Genomic DNA, 19832 nt, shown 5'->3' on the forward strand with positions numbered 1-19832 from the left:
AAAGGCTAATTACTAGAGTGGTGTAGAGCCTTCAGGAGGTAGATTAGCACATTGATTTTACTGTAGCATTAGGCAAAAGAGAGACAGTGAGCTTAATTCTTGCTTTTCATGCTTATATCTTGGAGTAGAATGTGCTAATAGCTTCCAGTGATTTCTTAACTTGGGCATATGTGTGTATGTAGCATTGTTGAGGCCCAGCTAGATGATGTGGAGGCCTTCTGACTGTTTTTATTTTCACTTTAACGTAGCCAGGAGAGACTCCGAATTTGATCACAGTTGAAAGGCTGAAGAGGATGCTAAATCCTTTCCACACAGGCTGTTTTGCCACTCATAATTTCTGCATATTAGGCAATTAGGACTCTCTTCTCAACTTAAGATGTATCACAACTAGCCAGTGATTCAGACCACCTTGAAAACAGTGAGTCAGGCCTCAAAAGAATCTACCCTAAACATTAGGAAGAACTTCCTGACAGTAAGAGCTGTTCGACAGTGGAATTTGCTGCCAAGGAGTGTGGTGGAGTCTCCTTCTTTGGAGGTCTTTAAGCAGAGGCTTGACAACCATATGTCAGGAGTGCTCTGATGGTGTTTCCTGCTTGGCAGGGGGTTGGACTCGATGGCCCTTGTGGTCTCTTCCAACTCTATGATTCTATGATTCTACCCTGAGCTGCCATTCTAGGATGAGTCGAGGACAGGGGTGTAGTCTAAGATGGGCAAGCTCAAATTCCAAGATCCGAGGGTCCAGAGGCAGGTGAATACATGGAGAAAGTTTCTGAGCGGGCAAACAGAGGAACCAGAGGCAAGGACATTGTCAAAGTCAGCCAGGGGTCAATATCTGAGTCAGCAGTATCATTTGCAGGAGGCATGAAAATAGACAACCCATTGGCATTCTGACCTGCCTCTGCAGGCCATATGGCCAAGTTAAGAGGTTCCTGTGGTCTTCAAGCATCTTCGAGGCATGAGTGAGACCATTTTCAAAGTTTAAAATGGGGAAAAGGCTTTTCCAAACCCTCCTCAAATACATCATGGAAATTTCTGGAACATCCACCTTTTCATGGGGGTGAATTGTCCCTCAGAATGAGGGGTTTCTATCCAACATTATTCTGTTTCTAGTATTCACTCATGAATACATTCAGTTTTGTTTAAATCTGCATCGGAATTTGCATTTAAATTGTATGTGTGTATATATTTGAAATTTATTTTCTTTTGAAATGTGTTCTCAAATTTATTTCCTTTCAAAATAGCACACTGGTTAACATATTTTATGCACTTTTGAACCATCAAAATGATTGGGGACTGCAAAAGCTGGTGCATAATGAGGTGCCAATCTACAGATTAGTGCAAAGGAGGTCAGTTTATACTAGAATTATAAAAGATCAGATTCTTAAAGTATGCCTACATGGAGCCACCATTTTAAAGGAAGGTATCCACAGTGTTCTGCCCAATGGCATCTTATCATTGGCAAGTGCTTTTTGGCAAACAAAGGGTTGTATTTGAGCACTGCTTCTGGAGTAAATTTCACACTTTCTGAATTGTCACCTCCAGTTCAGACTCCCCACCCCCACCCCAATCTACCCACAATTTTATGTTGGAGCTTCCATCATGCAGTCATCTTTTTGAAAACGGATTTGCTGAAGTGATGTGAGCTTTTTTTGACAACGATAATTAGTTGCTAAGTTGAATGGGGAAGGAAATTAGTGGCTTTAGCACATACATACAAAACATTTTGATTTGTTTGTCATTCTCTTCCTTAATTAGTTACTCTTCAATCATGCTTTCCTCTTTGCTGCTGACATTTTGTCTGAAGTTTTATCAAGAATGGCATATCTCCCTCCCTCCCTCCCTCCCTCCCACCACCCCCTGTTTGATAAAATAAACACACTATTTTCCCATCAGAGAGCACTGAAAAATACTGAAAAGCAAAATCCATCCACCGTGAAGCAAAAGGAAAGATTTCTTTTTCACATGTTGCAAAATTGGCACAAAACCAACTGTAGGCAAGAGCTGTTTGAATCCACTTTTATAGTTTAGGGAAACTATTTCGCCCTTCCAAACATAGGACTATTTGTCTAGTTTGCACCATGACAGAGAAAGGAGTTTTGCTTGGGTTAATAGGAAATGTTTCCTGCCATTCAAATGAACAACACCATCCTAAGTTATTGTATGATCGTATAACTGAATGCAACCCCACCACCTGCACATGGTGGCGCAGCAAGGGTGTGGTGGTGCACACTGCTCTACCATTTTTTAGCATCCGACAGGAAGCAAAGAAGCATTGATTTGTCAAGATCCTTATGGATCCTTACAAACATGCCTGTCTGGTGTTTGGCTTGGACATAGGAAGTTTCCCTGTATCAACAAAACCATCCAACTCTCTAGTCTGGTTGACAGCAACTCTGTAGGGTCACAGAAAGAGGTCCTATGAGAATTGAATTTAGGACCCTTGGCAGACAAAGGATGTGCTACACTGCCCTTCCCTATAGGTTGGGCAGGCTTGCCTCATCATTTACAACCTCTTGGGACTTTGCAATACCTGGATGCCACATCTGAGTTCCTTGGAGTGACTATGCTATGCTTCTTTAGAAATAGCATTGTTATTGACAACCAATTCAGAACATGCATGCTGACAGATGTATATTTGTCTTTCTGTCATCTTACAAATATGCAGCAACCTTGAGCTTTCAGACTTCTGCTTTAGAATGTTAAAAGCACCAACAGGTCTAATCTAGGAACTTCACAATTAACATCTTTTACAGAAAGGTTGACTTGTGATTCCTTTTGAAAGGACGTCCCTCGAGGAATGAGGGAGCATCACTTTGCCATGTGTTTTTATGCCCTTGAATAATATTTTTTTAAAAGAAAAGAAAGACAAGAGAAAACTGTTGGAATTATCATATTTGTACTGCTGGAACACTTCCATTCAGAATGCAAAATGTGCCCACTACCTCTAAGCTAACTAAGAAAACAAGTTGCATTTTTATTCAACAGCGTTGACGCTTTTACCAAGCATGAGGCAGCAGATTGTTAGGCATGTAAGTAGGTCAGACATTGTGTTGAATGATTGTGCTTCATCTTTTGCCATCTGGCAACATGAATCAATGTCAGCGGGATGCAAAATAGGACTCTGCAAAGGTGACCTTGGTGACAGGATTGGGCCATGGAAAGCAGCCTGTTAAGAGGTTACCTGTATTTATAAGGACAAAAAGCCCTCCCCCACCCACTGCATGATGGATTCCTCCCAGTGAGCTGAAGCTCTCTGTAAGCCTTGATCAGAAGAGGCCGAAAAACCTCTGATGCAAACAGTGTGGTCTGAGTAGAGTTCACTTCCAGCTTTCCCCAAACAATTTCAACCTCCTTAGGTGGGGGGGAAGAGTGTCTGAAAGTGATCCCTGGTCCACCATAGATTCCTGGTCTGTCTGTCTCTCTCTCTCTCTCTCTCTCTCTCTCTCTCTCTCTCTCTCTCTTTCACACACACACACAACCTGTGTCCTCAGGTTGTTGAATAGGCTGAGTAATTTGGCCAGTGAGAATGACTCTCCCATCCACTTCAACAGGTTACTAAGCTGGAAGGGTTGTTGGGGCCATGCACCACCGAGACCTTTTCGCCCCAGACCTATCCTTGTTATCAGTGGAAGCCACTTGCAGGGGACCTTGAATTTCTGAGGAGATACATGTGCAAACATGTCCCGTTGCTCGATCCCTGCTCCTGCCAACCTAGCAGTTCGAAAGCATGTCAAAGTGCAAGTAGATAAATAGGTACTGCTCTGGCGGGAAGGTAAACGGCATTTCCGTGTGCTGCTCTAGTTCGCCAGAAGCGGCTTAGTCATGCTGGCCACATGACCCAAAAGCTGTACACTGGCTCCCTCGGCCAATAAAGCGAGATGAGCACCACAACCCCAGAGTCGGTCACAACTGGACCTAATGGTCAGGGGTCCCTTTACCTTTACGTGTGCGAACCCAAGACAGGAACTTGGGGAAGTAACCCTCCAAGAGGAAAGGGAAGCCCTCCTCCGGAGGAACCACAGCACTTCCTCACTCACACCCTGTGCCCACTGGGTAAAGGTGAGATTTCAGCCCATTCTCTTGATATTCTGTGAAGGAGTACACTGGAGAGTGTAGGTCAGGATATGAAAAGAGTTAAGACTGTAAAGAAAGGGTGGCCTCCAGGTACTCCTGAACTACAATTCCCATATCCTTGACCACTTGCCATGCAGGCTGGGGCTTATGGGAGTTGTAGTCCAACATCTGCCGGGCAAGATGTTTAAGTGTGGTGTGTAGATATGGACATGTGAGAAAGGAAGACTGAAGGGGACTTGGAAGGAAAATAATGTATTTGTACCCTGCTCATCTGACTGGGTTGCCCCAGAAGAAGTCTGTGGCTATTGTGCTGCAGGAAGTAAGAAAGGGGAGTATCAAATTAATGGTAAGGACCTTTAAATGGCAAGTGGTGATTTCTGGAAAGAGTAGTAGCCAGATTCTGAGTGCTGTCAAGGCATTTTATCCCATTAGCAAGGTGGAACTCAAAGAAGACTCAGTCTAAAACATCTAACTACAGTGGTGGAAGCCCTTAGTATCTAAAATAAGAACTTATGGGCTTTATTCAAGTATAGGCTGCAGGCCTTCAGAGATAAATTTGAAGCTAAGTACCAATGGCATCTCCACCTCTGAATCCTACTCTCAATAATGTCTTTCACCATTACCATTCTCATTTAGAAACAACATCAGTTAAACCAGTAGGCAGGGCCAGTCCAAGACATTTTGGCATCTGAGGCAAACCACAGAGGTTTCTAGCCAGGGAAGAAGGGTTGAGTGAAGATCTACATTGGGATCTGATGCCCCTGTAGATTTTGCCAGTGTTCTGGATCTTAGCAAAACAGAAGCTGACTCACTCAGACCCATATTTTAATCATAAGCATGTACACAAATCCACAGGCTGGATTGTCTGATCTTTTCACACCACTACCCAACAAGTTCATGGATACAGAAAGAGCAATACTGTCTGCATATTTATATGTACACATTCAAAGATGACTGCTGGCTGTTTTTCTCTGAGTAGTGACTGCATGCAAAGGTAGCCAGAGCTAGCTCAGCTTCTGCTTATTACTTAGAAAAAAAGGAATAATTCAAGGCAGCACACATTTTGAAAATGATTCGCCAAGGTGCCTTGTGACTGGATTAACATTTGCCAACACTATCAGGATTTTGTAGTTGTTGTTTAGTCGTTTAGTCGTGTCCAACTCTTCGTGACCCCATGGACCAGAGCACGCCAGGCACTCCTGTCTTCCACTGCCTCCCGCAGTTTGGTCAGACTCATGTTTGTAGCTTCGAGAACACTGTCCAACCATCTCGTCCTCTGTCGTCCCCTTCTCCTTGTGCCCTCCATCTTTCCCAACATCAGGGTCTTTTCCAGGGAGTCTTCTCTTCTCATGAGGTGGCCAAAGTATTGGAGCCTCAGCTTCACGATCTGTCCTTCCAGTGAGCACTGAGGGCTGATTTCCTTCAGAATGGATACATTTGATCTTCTTGCAGTCCATGGGACTCTCAAGAGTCTCCTCCAGCACCATAATTCAAAGGCATCAATTCTTCGGCGATCAGCCTTCTTTATGGTCCAGCTCTCACTTCCATACATCACTACTGGGAAAACCATAGCTTTAACTATACAGACCTTTGTTGGCAAGGTGATGTCTCTGCTTTTTAAGATGCTGTCTAGGTTTGCTATCGCCTTTCTCCCAAGGAGCAGGCGTCTTTTAATATCGTGACTGCTGTCACTATCAGGATATATCATTTTAATTATTATATTTTGTATTTCTGCACCACATCTTAGTTATTGTTCTGTGAGCCAACCATACACATACAGTAAAGCAACAAACAAAAATAAGATAGTGTTCAGAATTGAACGTAAGCAAGCCATAGCCCGACAAAGACTCTAATTTTTACTTTTTGGTGATGGTTGGCACTGAAAGGAACAGCTGCTGTCAGCAACCATCGGCAGTTGGACTGCTTCTGTGTTGAATGTGGCCGTGCTGGTGCAGAACGACTATTGTAGATTCATAACAAAAATCCCCACAGTACCCAAGCTGCCTCTGTATCCCAGTTTCATTAGCACTGTTTCACAATGTGGGGTGCAGCGAGTGCTTAGGGGGTTAGGGACAAGGGAGAGGAGCAGGATTGATGTACAGACTTGAATGGTGCAAGAAACAACAAAAATAGCCTGCAAAAGTGAGATTCCTTTAAAAAAAATATATTTATTAACAGTTTAAAGATTACAAAAAGAAAAAAAAGAGTTAAACAAAACAGAACAATACAATACAAGAAAAACAAAAACACTACTTATCTTAACAAAACAAAAACAGAAGCAATTAAAAACACATCCAATATTTCCATATCTTATCTTTCATTTACTTGTTTCAACGACCTCCTCACACCTCCCTTTTTTGTATTCCAATTCAGTTAGCTATTTGAGCAAATCCTTTCCATCTTTCTCAGTTTTTGTCCTATAATTTATCTTAACACAATCTAACCTTATTTTTTCCCCTTTAGTCCATTAACAATCTATTTTTACTTAATTCTTTATAACATTTCTGCTAAAGCCATATAACTTCATTCCAGCATCCTTCTAACATTCATTAATTTTACAGTGTTTCTGTAAATAGTCTTTAAATTTTTTCCAATCTTCTTCCACCGACTCTTCTCCCTGGTCTCGGATTCTGCCAGTCATTTCCGCCAGTTCCATGTAGTCCATCAACTTCACAAAAGCGAGATTCCAAAGCTCCCCTTCATCTTAAATCCCCCCCTCAAATCTGTTGTACCAAACACTCTCCACTTTCATTAAAAGCAAAACTGGACCTCCTGTAGGCAGATGTGTTTGCTGTTTACGTGTCTGCCCTGTTCGTGTCTAATATGAGATGGGGGTGTACTTCTAACATCAGAAGGAAACACATAGGTGGAGCTGAATCCACCAGCATTGTTGCACTCTTTTCTCTCTGCCAAGTTTCCCACATCTCATGACATCCCATGCATGTTTTTCTCATATATGCATGTATCTGAATATTCACACATTACTCTAGCCCTGCAGGTTCCAATACCGAACTGAGATGGAATGGGGCAGGGAGAAGCAACTAAAATAATATATGGAGGTGATGCAGGGATAAGTTCAGCTTCCCTTAGCCACATACCCCTTTTCATGTGAAAATTAGATACAGTTGCACTCATTCATATGCAAACAGGGCATACGATGAAGGACAAACATGGCTGCCACGCATATAAGAAACATTTCAGGTGATCTTCTGAAGCGAAATGGAGGTGAACTTGGTGACATATATAAACTTGCTAGGGAAAAGAGTGTTCAGTCCCCTTTTAACTTGGATTCTGTCTTTTGTGTTGGCTTACCTGTGAGTAAGCCCCGTTGAATTAAATAGGATTTGTCTCTGAATAGACATGGTTAAGATTGTGCTGCAACAGATTCAACAATGGACTAGAAGTTTCCGACACAAATGCAAAAGGGTATGTAGCCATGGCATAATGTAATTTAAGAGTACATGAGGTAAAAGCACATCTGGAACGCTCGCTTATGTCTAGAAATGGAAGAGTTAGATATTCTATATGGCAGGGATGACAACCTGTCTGGATGACTTCGGTTGGAGTCCAACTTTTTATCAACCCCAGCCAGCATGGCCAACAGTCAGTTCTGACAACATCTAGAGGACCACAGGCCTCCCCTGCCCCACTCTATAATTTGTTTGTCCTGTCCTGTTTTCTACGTTGATAATATAAGCCTACTCTATTTTCTCTTGCTGTTGTTTAGTCGTTTAGTCATGTCAGACTCTTTGTGACCCCATGGACCAGAGCAAGCCAGGTACTCCTGTCTTCCACTGCCTCCCACAGTTTGGTCAAACTCATGTTAGTAGCTTTGAGAATACTGTCCAGCCATCTCGTTCTCTGTCGTCCCCTTCTCCTTGTGCCCTCAATCTTTCCCAACATCAGGGTCTTTTCCAGGGAGTCTTCTCTTCTCATGAGGTGGCCAAAGTATTGGAGCCTCAGCTTCACGATCTGTCCTTCTAGTGAGCACTCAGGGCTGATTTCCTTCAGAATGGAGAGGTTTGATCTTCTTGCAGTCCATGGGACTCTCAAGAGTCTCCTCCAGCACCATAATTCAAAAGCATCAATTCTTCGGCGATCAGCCTTCTTTATGGTCCAGCTCTCACTTCCATACATCACTACTGGGAAAACCATAGCTTTAACTATACGGACCTTTGTCGGCAAGGTGATGCCTCTGCTTTTTAAGATGCTGTCTTCACCTTTCTCCCAAGAAGCAGGTATCTTTTAATTTCGTGACTGCTGTCACCATCTGCAGAGATCATGGAGACCAACAAAGTAAAATCTCTCACTGCCTCCATTTCTTCCCCTTCTATTTGCCAGGAGTTGATGGGACCAGTGGCCATGATCTTAGTTTTTCTATATTTCCTCTATTAATAAGATTCAGGGGTCTCATGAAACCATACTATCAGTGCTATTGTCCCGCAGGTGCACTCCATATTGAAAATGATAGAAGTATAATATCCTTTGTGCAATAATGTAATAATATGCATATTGTGGAAACAGTAGCATCTGTGTATAGTAAAACCAATAAAACGTGCTCATTTAAATTACCCTCTAATGTGTCTCTAAGGAAGAAAGCCAAGAATGACTCATATAACTTTTTAGTTAATGGGAAATGGAATATGTAATTGCTTGTTTTACTTAATACTACTTTTCTGTTGCCTCAAATGCACTTGAGTTTATTTTAGAACTTACCTTCTCAGCTGAGCAAGTGCCAAATCACAAAGAATAATTTTAAATAAGTGGACAAATCAACAGCTGTGCTGTCGTAAGGGGTCCTAGCGATGCTTGATATGAAAAAAAGGTTGTGTAATTCCTGTGTTCATGATAGGACTTCCTTTGTCACCAATCCAAGCACTTACTTACCATAGATAGATTTAAGAGTTAGTTAGACAATTCATGGAGGATTGGTCTGTCAGTGGCTATTGGTTATCATGCGGCCAAACAGAACCTCAACACGCACTTACTAATCTTTGTAATAAAATGTTACATCTTATTAAGATACTTTTATTGAAATTTTCAGTTTTATTTTGAGCAGCTTTGGACATGTTGTTGTAAAGAAGAAGAAGAAACAGCAGCTGTGTATAGATTTCATTTTCCAGCAAGAATAGGAAGGGCAGCAGTCAATTTTAGACTTCCTTAATACGTACACCATCATACACTGTGTTTTCTGTTTAGAAGATTGTTTTTTGAAATGTCAAGGACAGACCTTTTAAAGTCAAGAGGCTAAAGATGGGAGTCCAAGATGATTCGTGCTTCTAAATTAGTCACGATCCCTGCAGCTCCAATTGACATAATGTCAATTTCAGGCAACAGGAATTTAAAGAAGATGCAGTAGGGTCAAGTAGCCTTTACTCATTTATTTTTCTTTTCATGGGATGCATAACTGGATTGGCTTGACATGTCTATATTCATTATCATATAGATTCATTTTTTAAAAAAAGAAAAGAAAGAAGTTTATGCACAGTAAGGGCTGTGTGTGTTTTATTAGTTTTATTAGTTTATTAGATGTTATGGTTGCAAAACTATTGAGTTGGCTATTCCCAGCTACTGTTCAATGTGCCCCCAAAGTTTGCAAAACTAGTATGGCAGAGACCATGTCAATACACAGCTTACATACAATAAATAATTAGAACATGATAGAACATGATAGAACATCACAGCTACAGCTGGTGCAATGAAGCTTTTGTTTGTTCACATGACTTCCCTAAACCTTGCCAGTCGAGGATGGAATTGGGGAAGGGCCATTGCTCAGTGGAATAACAAATATTTTGTTTGCAAAAGGTTTCTGGCTTCAGTCCCTGGCATCTCAAAGTAGAACTGTAGACCTGCAAGGGATCCCAAAGTTGGTAAAATGTAGTCTTTTTGTCAGATTTCTACCACTGTTATTTCTACCCAAATAATACCGACACATAAGGAAACCAGGCATTCCTATGTACCTACTCCAGATTTACGAAGAAAATTTTGTTTCTATAGAAGGTATTCTTTCTAAGAACTGCCCGCCCTTAGTAGTCCTTGACTTTACCTGACCAAGAGCACAGTCTCTGACTTGGCAATCAAAATGATGGATGGTTATATCTTCTACTGTGGAGATTGCCATTATCCCCGGGGCGGGGGAGGTATCTTCTTTCCTGTTGAAACTATTCTCTCTGCACTCGAAAATAGATTTGTAACTTGAAGAAAGCGCTGTCACATTTTGATGAGTTAGAATGGACAGAGCTGTTTCATTGCCTTGGATATGCATGCCAACCAGAGAAACTTCGAAGAGGTGGCATTAAAGATGTGTTCAATGACCTTTTTGTTGTTCGTTAAGCACAATGATGAAATATATATATATTATTATTATATCTATGTTTGTGTGTTACTAGCTGTTTTGTTTAAAATGTCATATTCTAGTTTAGAGCAATTGCCATTCTCCTAAAATTAAAACGATCCTTGGTTTTGTTTTAAAGAGCATAGAAGAACCAGAAGTAGAGGAGGAAAAACAGAAGTAGAAATGGAGTATGAGACTAGTGAAAGTGAGTGAAACATTTGCCTTTCTTCTTTAGCAAAACTAACAACTCTCATTTTGTACATATTGGTAGGAATCCTAACATAATAGCCATTGATTCATCCAATTCCTCCCCCCCACCCTGATACGCACCTTTGCATGTTTTGATCCCTGATGTTGTTTGTTGGTTACTTGACAAAGTCTATCACGGATTATTCTATTATTTTTTCTGTTAAGAAACTTGTGCTGTTTTGAAGTTCCACTGCCTGCAAACTTCAATGCTTCCGTTAATTCCCACCGTTACAATGAGCAATGCACAGTATAAATATATGCAATTAATGATAATTAAGAGGGCTGTGGAGGGCAGGTAGCATTGAGATCAGGAGTGTTACTATTTTTTTAATGCTGTATGGCCATGAACTTCATAATTACGATTTTGTTCCCACTTCAGACAAGTACTTGAAATGGTGAAAAGGAAACTTGTAGGTCATATCATGTTAGCATTTTTGAAGTGACTGTGTGAACTCTGAGTATCAGACTAGGATCTGGGAGACAAAGGTTCACATCCCCACTTGACCCTGAAGGTCACTAGGTAACCTCGAGCCACTCACTGCCTCTCAACCTCACCTGCCTCACAGGGTTGATGTGCAAAAGAAACTCCCCTGCAAAAGAAATGGGCTACCTGTGGATAGAATTAATAGGTAGGCTTAGAATAATTGATGAAAGTCACTTGGTAAAATATTTTGGAATCAAATAATCTGGAATAGAGCAGCCCAAGGGAATGAGAGATGTCAGAATAGAAGAGAGAAAGAAAAATCATGTATAACAGAAGCAAGGAAGTCCTGCGAAACAGGGTTTTCTGCATTTTGAAATGAGAATGAAAAATCTCCAGAATGTCTTGCTAGGAAGAGGGAACTCTCAAACCAGCACTTGAAACTGGTGTTGTTGTGTTTTGTTGCTTTGTTTCAAATAAGCCAAAAACATCACTCTGCTCTGTAGTTCAGTGCCTTGAAACTGGAAAATAAGTGGCTCAGCACAATTTAGACAATGTTGACATCAGCTGCATGCTGCTTTCCTTGCAATACCGCCCTTCCATGAAAATAGAGATTAACATTTCTACTGTATGTATCCCAAAGTAATTTGCATCCTAACAAAGCATGGCACCCCCATGGTAAATTAAGTCCTTGTTTCACGTGATTTTGAAAGCCCTCGATACCTATCCCATGACACACTAAGTAGCCATGATTTGGCCCCGACAATTATGGAACGGTTCCCTTGTGACTAGTCCTCTTTTCGTAATGTACTCCTGGAGATGCTCTGCTTGCAATTACCAGATGGAATGGCATTAAACTTGTCATGTCAGGGCCCCACTCAGTGATAGAGCATATGTTTGCATGTAGGCAATGATATTTCCACTTTTGAAAGGATAGCACAGCTGGTAAAATCTCTCCCTGAGACTAAATGGTGATGTTCAATGCGAAATTACCTAATTCGGTATACAAACGTCTCCATCTCATAGCTATGTAATGAATCAAGTGCTGTTTCTCATGAACTTTTCTTTCAGAGGAAGTCTGAGATTTTCAGTGCCGGATTTATGTATAAGCTACACAAGCTATAGCTTAGGGCCCCACTTGCATGGGGGACCCCAAAAAAATTAAAGGAAAAGAAACCTGGATGTACATTTCCAAAATATAAGATAAAAAACAAATAAAATAAAACCAACATACGGTGACAGTGTTTTGTGTTGTGTAGGCTCCTATTTGTTATGTGCAAATGGCTTTTGATACCTATTAGGGCCATAAATTACCATGTAGCATATATTCAACACAAAAAACAGCTACAATTTCTTGTTGACAGCTGGACATATAAAGGGCCCTATTACCTTCAGTAGCTTAGGGCCTCATCAAACCTAAATCCGGCCCTGGAGATTATGCACGCATACAGTCAACATTCTGCAGACCAGGTGCCCCAAGGCAACTTGCTTTGCAGGTTAATTGCACAGAAGCTTTTGGGACAAGTCCATGTACCAAAATGCACAAAAATGTCTATTTTAGGATGAAATACGCTGAGATAAAATGATAGGTAAATGTGTATGTGGGCTTAAGTACGAATTTTAATGCAGAGCTGTTGTTTGTTTACAAATAAATAGATGATAGATAGATAGATGATAGATAGATAGATAGATAGATAGATAGATAGATAGATAGATGAGGAAACTATATGGAATGCATTTTTTAAATGAGCACATGTGAAATTGCATAGATGGATCTGCACTGCGTATCTCAAGAGCTGGTAGTGGCAGTTATTTGCTATCTGATGGAGGAAACTCTGGCACATCTCATATAATGTCATTAGCCCTGCACGCTAATGGGAAAGGAGAAATGATCTGTTGATAAGAAAGCTTACAAAGAACTATAGCTCACTGGCAGAGCACATACCTAGGTTGCAAAAAGTCTCAGGTTCAGTCCCTGGCAACTCCAGGCAGGGTTGGGAGGGACTTCGGACTTAAACACAGGAGAACCATTGCCTCTCCGTGTTGACAATACGGAGCTTGATTGACCAATAGTCTGACTTAGTCAAAGGCAGCTCCCTATGTTCCTAAATAGCTCAGAATACATCTTAATGCAGTTACTATTTATTTTCCAAGATAGACATTAGACAGAAGCAAATTTGGGCTGAAACTCATTCCTCCCTAGGCGAGGGAGCGCACACTCTCGTTTCCTGAGAAGAATCATTAATAGCTTGAGGGAACTGTTAGAAAAAGCTTCTCTTCCACCTTCCCTGAGGCTGCTTAAAACACGTGTGACTGGCTGTGGAGCTGGTGCCATCAGCTTCCAGTCAGCTTCAGAAGGCTCTGCCTTCTACACTTTGTGTCATTTCTGTTTTAGCCTTTTAAAATTGTAAACCACCTTGGGTGCCTTGGCAGAAAGGTGGAATATAAATGCAGAAAATAAATAAAAGCAGAAAATAGCGAGCAATTTTAGAATAGCCTCGATTTAGAGGTGCTCTCGGACTCACTTGAAAGCTGTCAGTGAGTGTCCACGCTCTGCACCTTCCTTACAGAAGTTTCTGCAGGCAAGGAAGCTCAGGAACTTCCTCTCAAATAGATCCACATGTGGTTGGGGATTGCTGGCCATAGCATACGGTAATTACCTGCAGGCTGATCAGCTTTCCCACAAGTGGAGAATTGGTGCATGCATATAGGGAAACATACAGGGAGTGTACATGTGAGATGGTTTGGGCCATGAAGGTGTGTGTGTGACACTAAGCTTTGAACCTCTGCATTTGTGGCCCTCAAATTAATTCCATAAAAATGTAGAAGTCTCTGCTTGTCATGAACACGGCTTTTCTCATAGTCATCAGGGCTGTGACATGTTCTGTGTTGTCGCTCCATATCCCAATATGTGTGTGTGACCAGCAGTAACATAAAACAGAGTATGAAATGAGCAGGTGGGGAGGCACACGAGTCTCCTCTGCTTTGTTTTTAATAAGGAAAAATCATTTATTTCAGCACCAGCCGAAAATTCCGACATGACATTTTTCTAAGGTAAAGCGAGGCAGTGTTTTCCTGTGTTGTCTTGCGGAAAATATGTAACAGCGCCATGGAGAGCTTCTCCTCATTTGTGATTCACTGGATGTGGAACTGTGACAGCACTTCCACTAGTTTAGCATGAATGTGCTCCTGTAGCCTACATTTGGAAGATAAAGCTCGCAGCCTAACGTGGACTAAGCCTGCTCAGTGGGCACAAAATGCTAACTGTTGGGTGGGTGGGGGGGAATGGAAACCAGGCTCAGAGGAAATACGGCGAGCAGAATCATAGAAGTGGCTGGCTAGGGCACTCCCCACTGCAACATTTTGTTGCATGTCCCATTTGTCCTCCTTTAACTGCGGCTGGGAACCAGAGGAGCTATAGGTTTTTTTAGGTGAGGGCTCTTTTCTTTTGCCCTACTTCCTTTAGTTCTCTTGAGCTCCTAGCTGATTGAACTGCGTTGGTGTCATGGTGCTGTCAGACAAGGAATGTCTAGAGGGAGGAATTAGCTCTTGATTGTCAAAAGTACGCTTACAAGTTAGGAAAAGGCATGTCCGTCTGTCCTATGTGAAATATACTCTGAGTCAAGTGTGGATTTCATGCTCTTTATTCAGCTCAGAGTAGTGAGGAATGGAACTTCCCCCAAAATGTCTGCTTTATATACATTATTTACACAATGGGCCCCACGTGATTGGCTAATTCTGGGATTCTCCTGTAGGCCAATCAGGTTGCGGATTCACTTCCACTCAGAGTTGGATTGGGTGGATCCTGTGGACCAATCAGACTGCTGCAATCTGGATCCTATTTTTCTAGGACCAATCAGACTGATTGGACAGCTCACGGAAGAACCCCGACCAGACCTAAGAGGAGGCGTGTAGTGGTGATAGGGGATTCCCTACTGAGGGGAACAGAAGCAGTGATCTGTGGGCCTGACAAGATGTCTCGTGAAGTGTGCTGTCTCCCCGGGGCTAAGATCCAAGATGTAACTGAACGACTGCAAGGAATCATAAAACCCACTGACAAATACCCCTTCCTCTTGGTTCATGTGTGAACCAATGACACTGCAAGCAATAGCCTCCAGAAGATCAAAAGAGACTACGAGGCTCTGGGCAGGAAATTGAAGCAATTAAATGCACAAATTGTCATCTCATCTGTCCTCCCAGTTGAACGACGTGGCCCAGGGAGAGAGGGAAAAATAGTGGAAGTGAACAGCTGGCTTCGCAAATGGTGTAAACAGGAACGGTTTGGATTCTTTGATCACGGACTGCAGTTTCTTGAAGATGGACTTCTGGCAAGCGATGGGCTGCACCTCAGAACGGTTGGGAGGAATGTTTTTGCCAAAAATCTCAGAAACCTCATCAGGAGGGCTTTAAACTGACTAATGTGGGGGAGGGAGACAGTGCTCCTGAAGGTAGGAGTCTATCAATTGATGAAGATGATCATCCAAATGTCATAGACCAAATGGAGCAAACAGCACGCAGACCTAGTGGTGGGAGGAAAAAATCCTTAAATAAGAGACACAGGGGAATGATTAATGGACTTCAATGTCTGTACACTAATGCGCAAAGCATGGGAAATAAACAAGATGAGCTTGAGCTCTTGGTATAGCAAACTAAATATGACATAATAGGCATCACTGAAACCTGGTGGGATAAGTCCCACGATTGGAATGTAATAATGGAGGGATACAATCTATTTCAGAGAAACAGACCAGACAAGAAAGGAGGAGGAGTGGCGTTATATGTCAGGGATGTGTATACCTGTGAAGAGATCCAAGATTTAGAACCTCAAAGCCAAAGTGAGAGCATTTGGGTCAAAATTAAGGGAGAGAAGAATAACAGTGACCTCATTGTGGGAGTTTACTATAGATCCCCAAGTCAAACGGAGGACATAGATGATGCCTTCCTGGAACAGATGGCCAAGCATGCAAAAGGAAGGGAGATAGTAGTAATGGGGGACTTCAATTACCCGGATATTTGTTGGATGTCAAACTCAGCCAAGAGCATAAGGTCAAACAGATTCCTCACTGGCCTTGCAGACAACTTCATTGTCCAGAAAGTGGGAGAAGCAACAAGAGGAACAGCCATTTTAGATCTGGCCCTAACCAATGTTGATGACCTGGTTAGTGGGGTAGAGGTGGAAGGATCATTAGGCGCGAGTGATCATGCTCTTCTGAAGTTTACTACACAGCGGAAAGGAGCAGCCAAGCATACTAGGACTCAATTTCTTGACTTTAAGAAAGCCGACTTCATAAAACTTAGGGAAGTGCTGGGTGAGATCCCATGGACAGTAATACTAAAAGGAAAGGGAGTTCGTGATGGCTGGGAGCTTGTTAAGAGCTTGTAAAAGCACAACTTCAGGCAACACCAATGAGACAGAAACGTGGAAGGTGCCTAAAGAAGCCAGGGTGGCTATCTAAAGAACTTTTAACTGAGTTAAGATTAAAAAAGGATGTGTACAAAAAATGGAAAAGGGGGGAAACCACCAAAGAGGAATTCAAACAAATAGCCAGCACGTGTCAGAAAAGCTAAAGCACAGAATGAACTCAGGCTTGCTAGAGAGGTTAAAAGCAACAAAAAAGGCTTTTATGGGTATGTTCGTAGCAAAAGGAAGAACAAAGAAACAGTGGGGTCACTCAGAGGAGAAGATGGTGAAATGCAAACAGGGGACACAGAAAGGGCTGAACTCCTCAATGCCTTCTTTGCCTCAGTCTTCTCCGATAAAGAAAACAATGCCCGACCTGAAGAATTTGGAGCAAATGATTCAGCAGAGGAAACACAGCCCAGAATAACTAAGGAGATAGTACAAGAATACTTGGCTAGTTTAGATGTATTCAAGTCTCCAGGGCCAGATGAACTGCATCCAAGAGTATTAAAAGAACTGGCAGATGTGATCTCAGAACCACTGGCAGTCATCTTTGAGAATTCCTGGAGAACAGGCGAAGTCCCGGCAGACTGGAGGAGGGCAAATGTTGTCCCTATTTTCAAAAAGGGGAAAAGAGAGGACCCAAATAATTACCGCCCAGTCAGTCTGACATCAATACCAGGGAAGATTCTGGAGCAGATCATTAAGCAAACAGTCTGTGAGCACCTAGAAAGGAATGCTGTGATCACCAATAGTCAGCATGGATTTCTGAAAAATAAGTCATGTCAGACTAACCTGATCTCGTTTTTTGACAGAATTACAAGCCTGGTAGATGAAGGGAACGCAGTGGATGTAGCCTACCTTGATTTCAGCAAGGCATTTGACAAGGTGCCCCATGATATTCTTGTAAAGAAGCTGGTAAAATGCGGGCTTGACTATGCTACCACTCAGTGGATTTGTTACTGGCTGACTGACCGAACCCAAAGGGTGCTCATCAATGGTTCCTCTTCATCCTGGAGAAGAGTGACTAGTGGGGTGCCACAGGGTTCTGTCTTGGGCCCAGTCTCATTCAACATCTTTATCAACGACTTGGATGATGGACTCAAGGGCATCCTGATCAAATTTGCAGATGACACCAAACTGGGAGGGGTGACTAACACCCCAAAGGACAGGATCACACTTCAAAACGACCTTGACAGATTAGAGAACTGGGCCAAAACAAACAAGATGAATTTTAACAGGGAGAAATGTAAAGTATTGCACTTGGGCAAAAAAAATGAGAGGCACAAATACAAGATGGGTGACACCTGGCTTGAGAGCAGTACATGTGAAAAGGATCTAGGAGTCTTGGTTGACCACAAACTTGACATGAGCCAACAATGTGACGCGGCAGCTAAAAAAGCCAATGCAATTCTGGGCTGCATCAATAGGAATATAGCATCTAGATCAAGGGAAGTAATAGTGCCACTGTATTCTGCTCTGGTCAGACCTCACCTGGAGTACTGCGTCCAGTTCTGGGCACCACAGTTCAGGAAGGACACTGACAAACTGGAACGTGTCCAGAGGAGGGCAACCAAAATGGTCAAAGGCCTGGAAACGATGCCTTATGAGGAATGGCTAAGGGAGCTGGACATGTTTAGCCTGGAGAAGAGGAAGTTAAGGGGTGATATGATAGCCATGTTCAAATATATAAAGGATGTCACATAGAGGAGGGAGAAAGGTTGTTTTCTGCTGCTCCAGAGAAGCGGACACGGAGCAATGGATCCAAACTACAAGAAAGAAGATACCACCTAAACATTAGGAAGAACTTCCTGACAGTAAAAGCTGTTCGATAGTGGAATTTGCTGCCAAGGAGTGTGGTGGAGTCTCCTTTGGAGGTCTTTAAGCAGAGGCTTGACAACCATATGTCAGGAGTGCTCTGATGGTGTTTCCTGCTTGGCAGGGGGTTGGACTCGATGGCCCTTGTGGTCTCTTCCAACTCTATGATTCTATGACTGCTGCATTCTGAATCCTATTGTTCTAGGACCAATCAGACTGCTGCATTCTGAATCCTATTGTTCTAGGACCAATCAGACTGCTGCATTTTGGATCCTATTCAACTCAGGACATAACCCTATGCCTCTCAGCTACTCCTAGGTGTGCATCCGATGAGGCAGTGGCCGCAACAGAGAGGCCCACCCTTGACCTCAACTTATGATTCTCCCCCACCCAAGCTGTGCAAAAGCAGGCAAAGACTCCACCTGCGTTTAACCCATTTCTGCTCCTGTCTCTTCAATCCTCTCCTGAATCCTGGGAGACAGTGGGGCAGGAGAGGTGGAGGCAGGAGGAGAAGGTGTGGAAGCCCTTGACTCTAAACCAGCCTGACCTCTCCCTCCCTCCTCCTTGTACCTTCACTCTCCAATCCTGCAGCTTCTCCTGCCTCTGCTTCTCATCTCCCAGCTGTTTCAGGCTCCCCCAGATCACTAATCCCTTCCTCCAAGTCAGTCTCCAACCCCGCTTATCGTCCCATCTCCCACAAACTACTTTTTAGCTGCCTGAATGGCTTTATTCCTTTCAATTTTATTGTGGCTACATCATGTATTTGCAATCTCCCTGGTCCTGAATGGGGTAACTGTGCCCCTGAAAGACCAGGTGTGCAGCCCGGGAGCCATTTTGGACTCACATCTGTCCATGGAGGCACAGGTCAAATCTGTGTCCAGGGCAGCTGCTTACCAGCTCCATGTGGTACGCAGGCTGAGACCCAATCTGCCTGCAGACTGCCTCGCCAGAGTGGATTCCCCAAAATCCATGTTTGGGCTAAAAGTAGGTCCATGGTCTGAAATGATCGTACATTCATTCATTCTACCTGGCATCTACAACCATGAATAAAAATGAGTTTTTAGAGGTGTGTTTAGAAAGTCCCATTCATAAAAGGATGTCTATAAATGGTTGTATGCAGCTGAGGATTTAACTTGCTAGCTTCTGTCATACCCTTTAAATTATTTCCTGGGAGAGAAATATTTTGCACCTCTTAAAACACACACACACTTAACTGAGAGGGACAAAGTTGTAACCAGATAAATAAAAACTTTACGTAATAAATTCTGGTATACTGCATGGGGGAAAGGTACCTTTTTCGTATTTCAATCTTATTTCTAATACTTTAAAAAGTATGTATTGTCCTTGATCGTCATGACCTAATCATGCATGTGGTAAAGTTAACTTCCGGGTTGGCGCCTCCGGCAATGGCGGAGCTCCTCCGATCGGGAGGAACTTGCTCCGTGAAAAGCAGTGTCTGACCGCCACGGCGAAGGCGGAGACCCATAGAAATCACAAGCGGGAGAAGCTTGTGAACCTGGGATTCGGCTGGCACC

General features: G+C 42.7%; 1 protein-coding gene across 3 annotated transcripts in view; it reads left to right on the forward strand.

Moving 5' to 3' along the window:
* The window catches only part of PLCB1 (phospholipase C beta 1), a 466407-nt gene that overhangs the window by 427479 nt on the left and 19096 nt on the right, over nucleotides 1-19832 (forward strand). The window contains exon 32 of one of the 3 annotated variants that reach the window (XM_083606830.1): nucleotides 10548-10613. The exons of the other annotated variants lie outside the window; for them this stretch is intronic. Coding sequence (XP_083462956.1) covers nucleotides 10548-10589 — 42 coding nt within the window. The 3' untranslated portion in view covers nucleotides 10590-10613. The remainder of the gene's footprint in view (nucleotides 1-10547; nucleotides 10614-19832) is intronic. 3 annotated transcript variants of the gene reach the window in all.

This window comes from Podarcis filfolensis, assembly GCF_964270895.1.
Source record: "Podarcis filfolensis genome assembly, chromosome: 3".
In the NCBI taxonomy this organism is placed as follows: Eukaryota; Metazoa; Chordata; class Lepidosauria; order Squamata; family Lacertidae; genus Podarcis; species Podarcis filfolensis.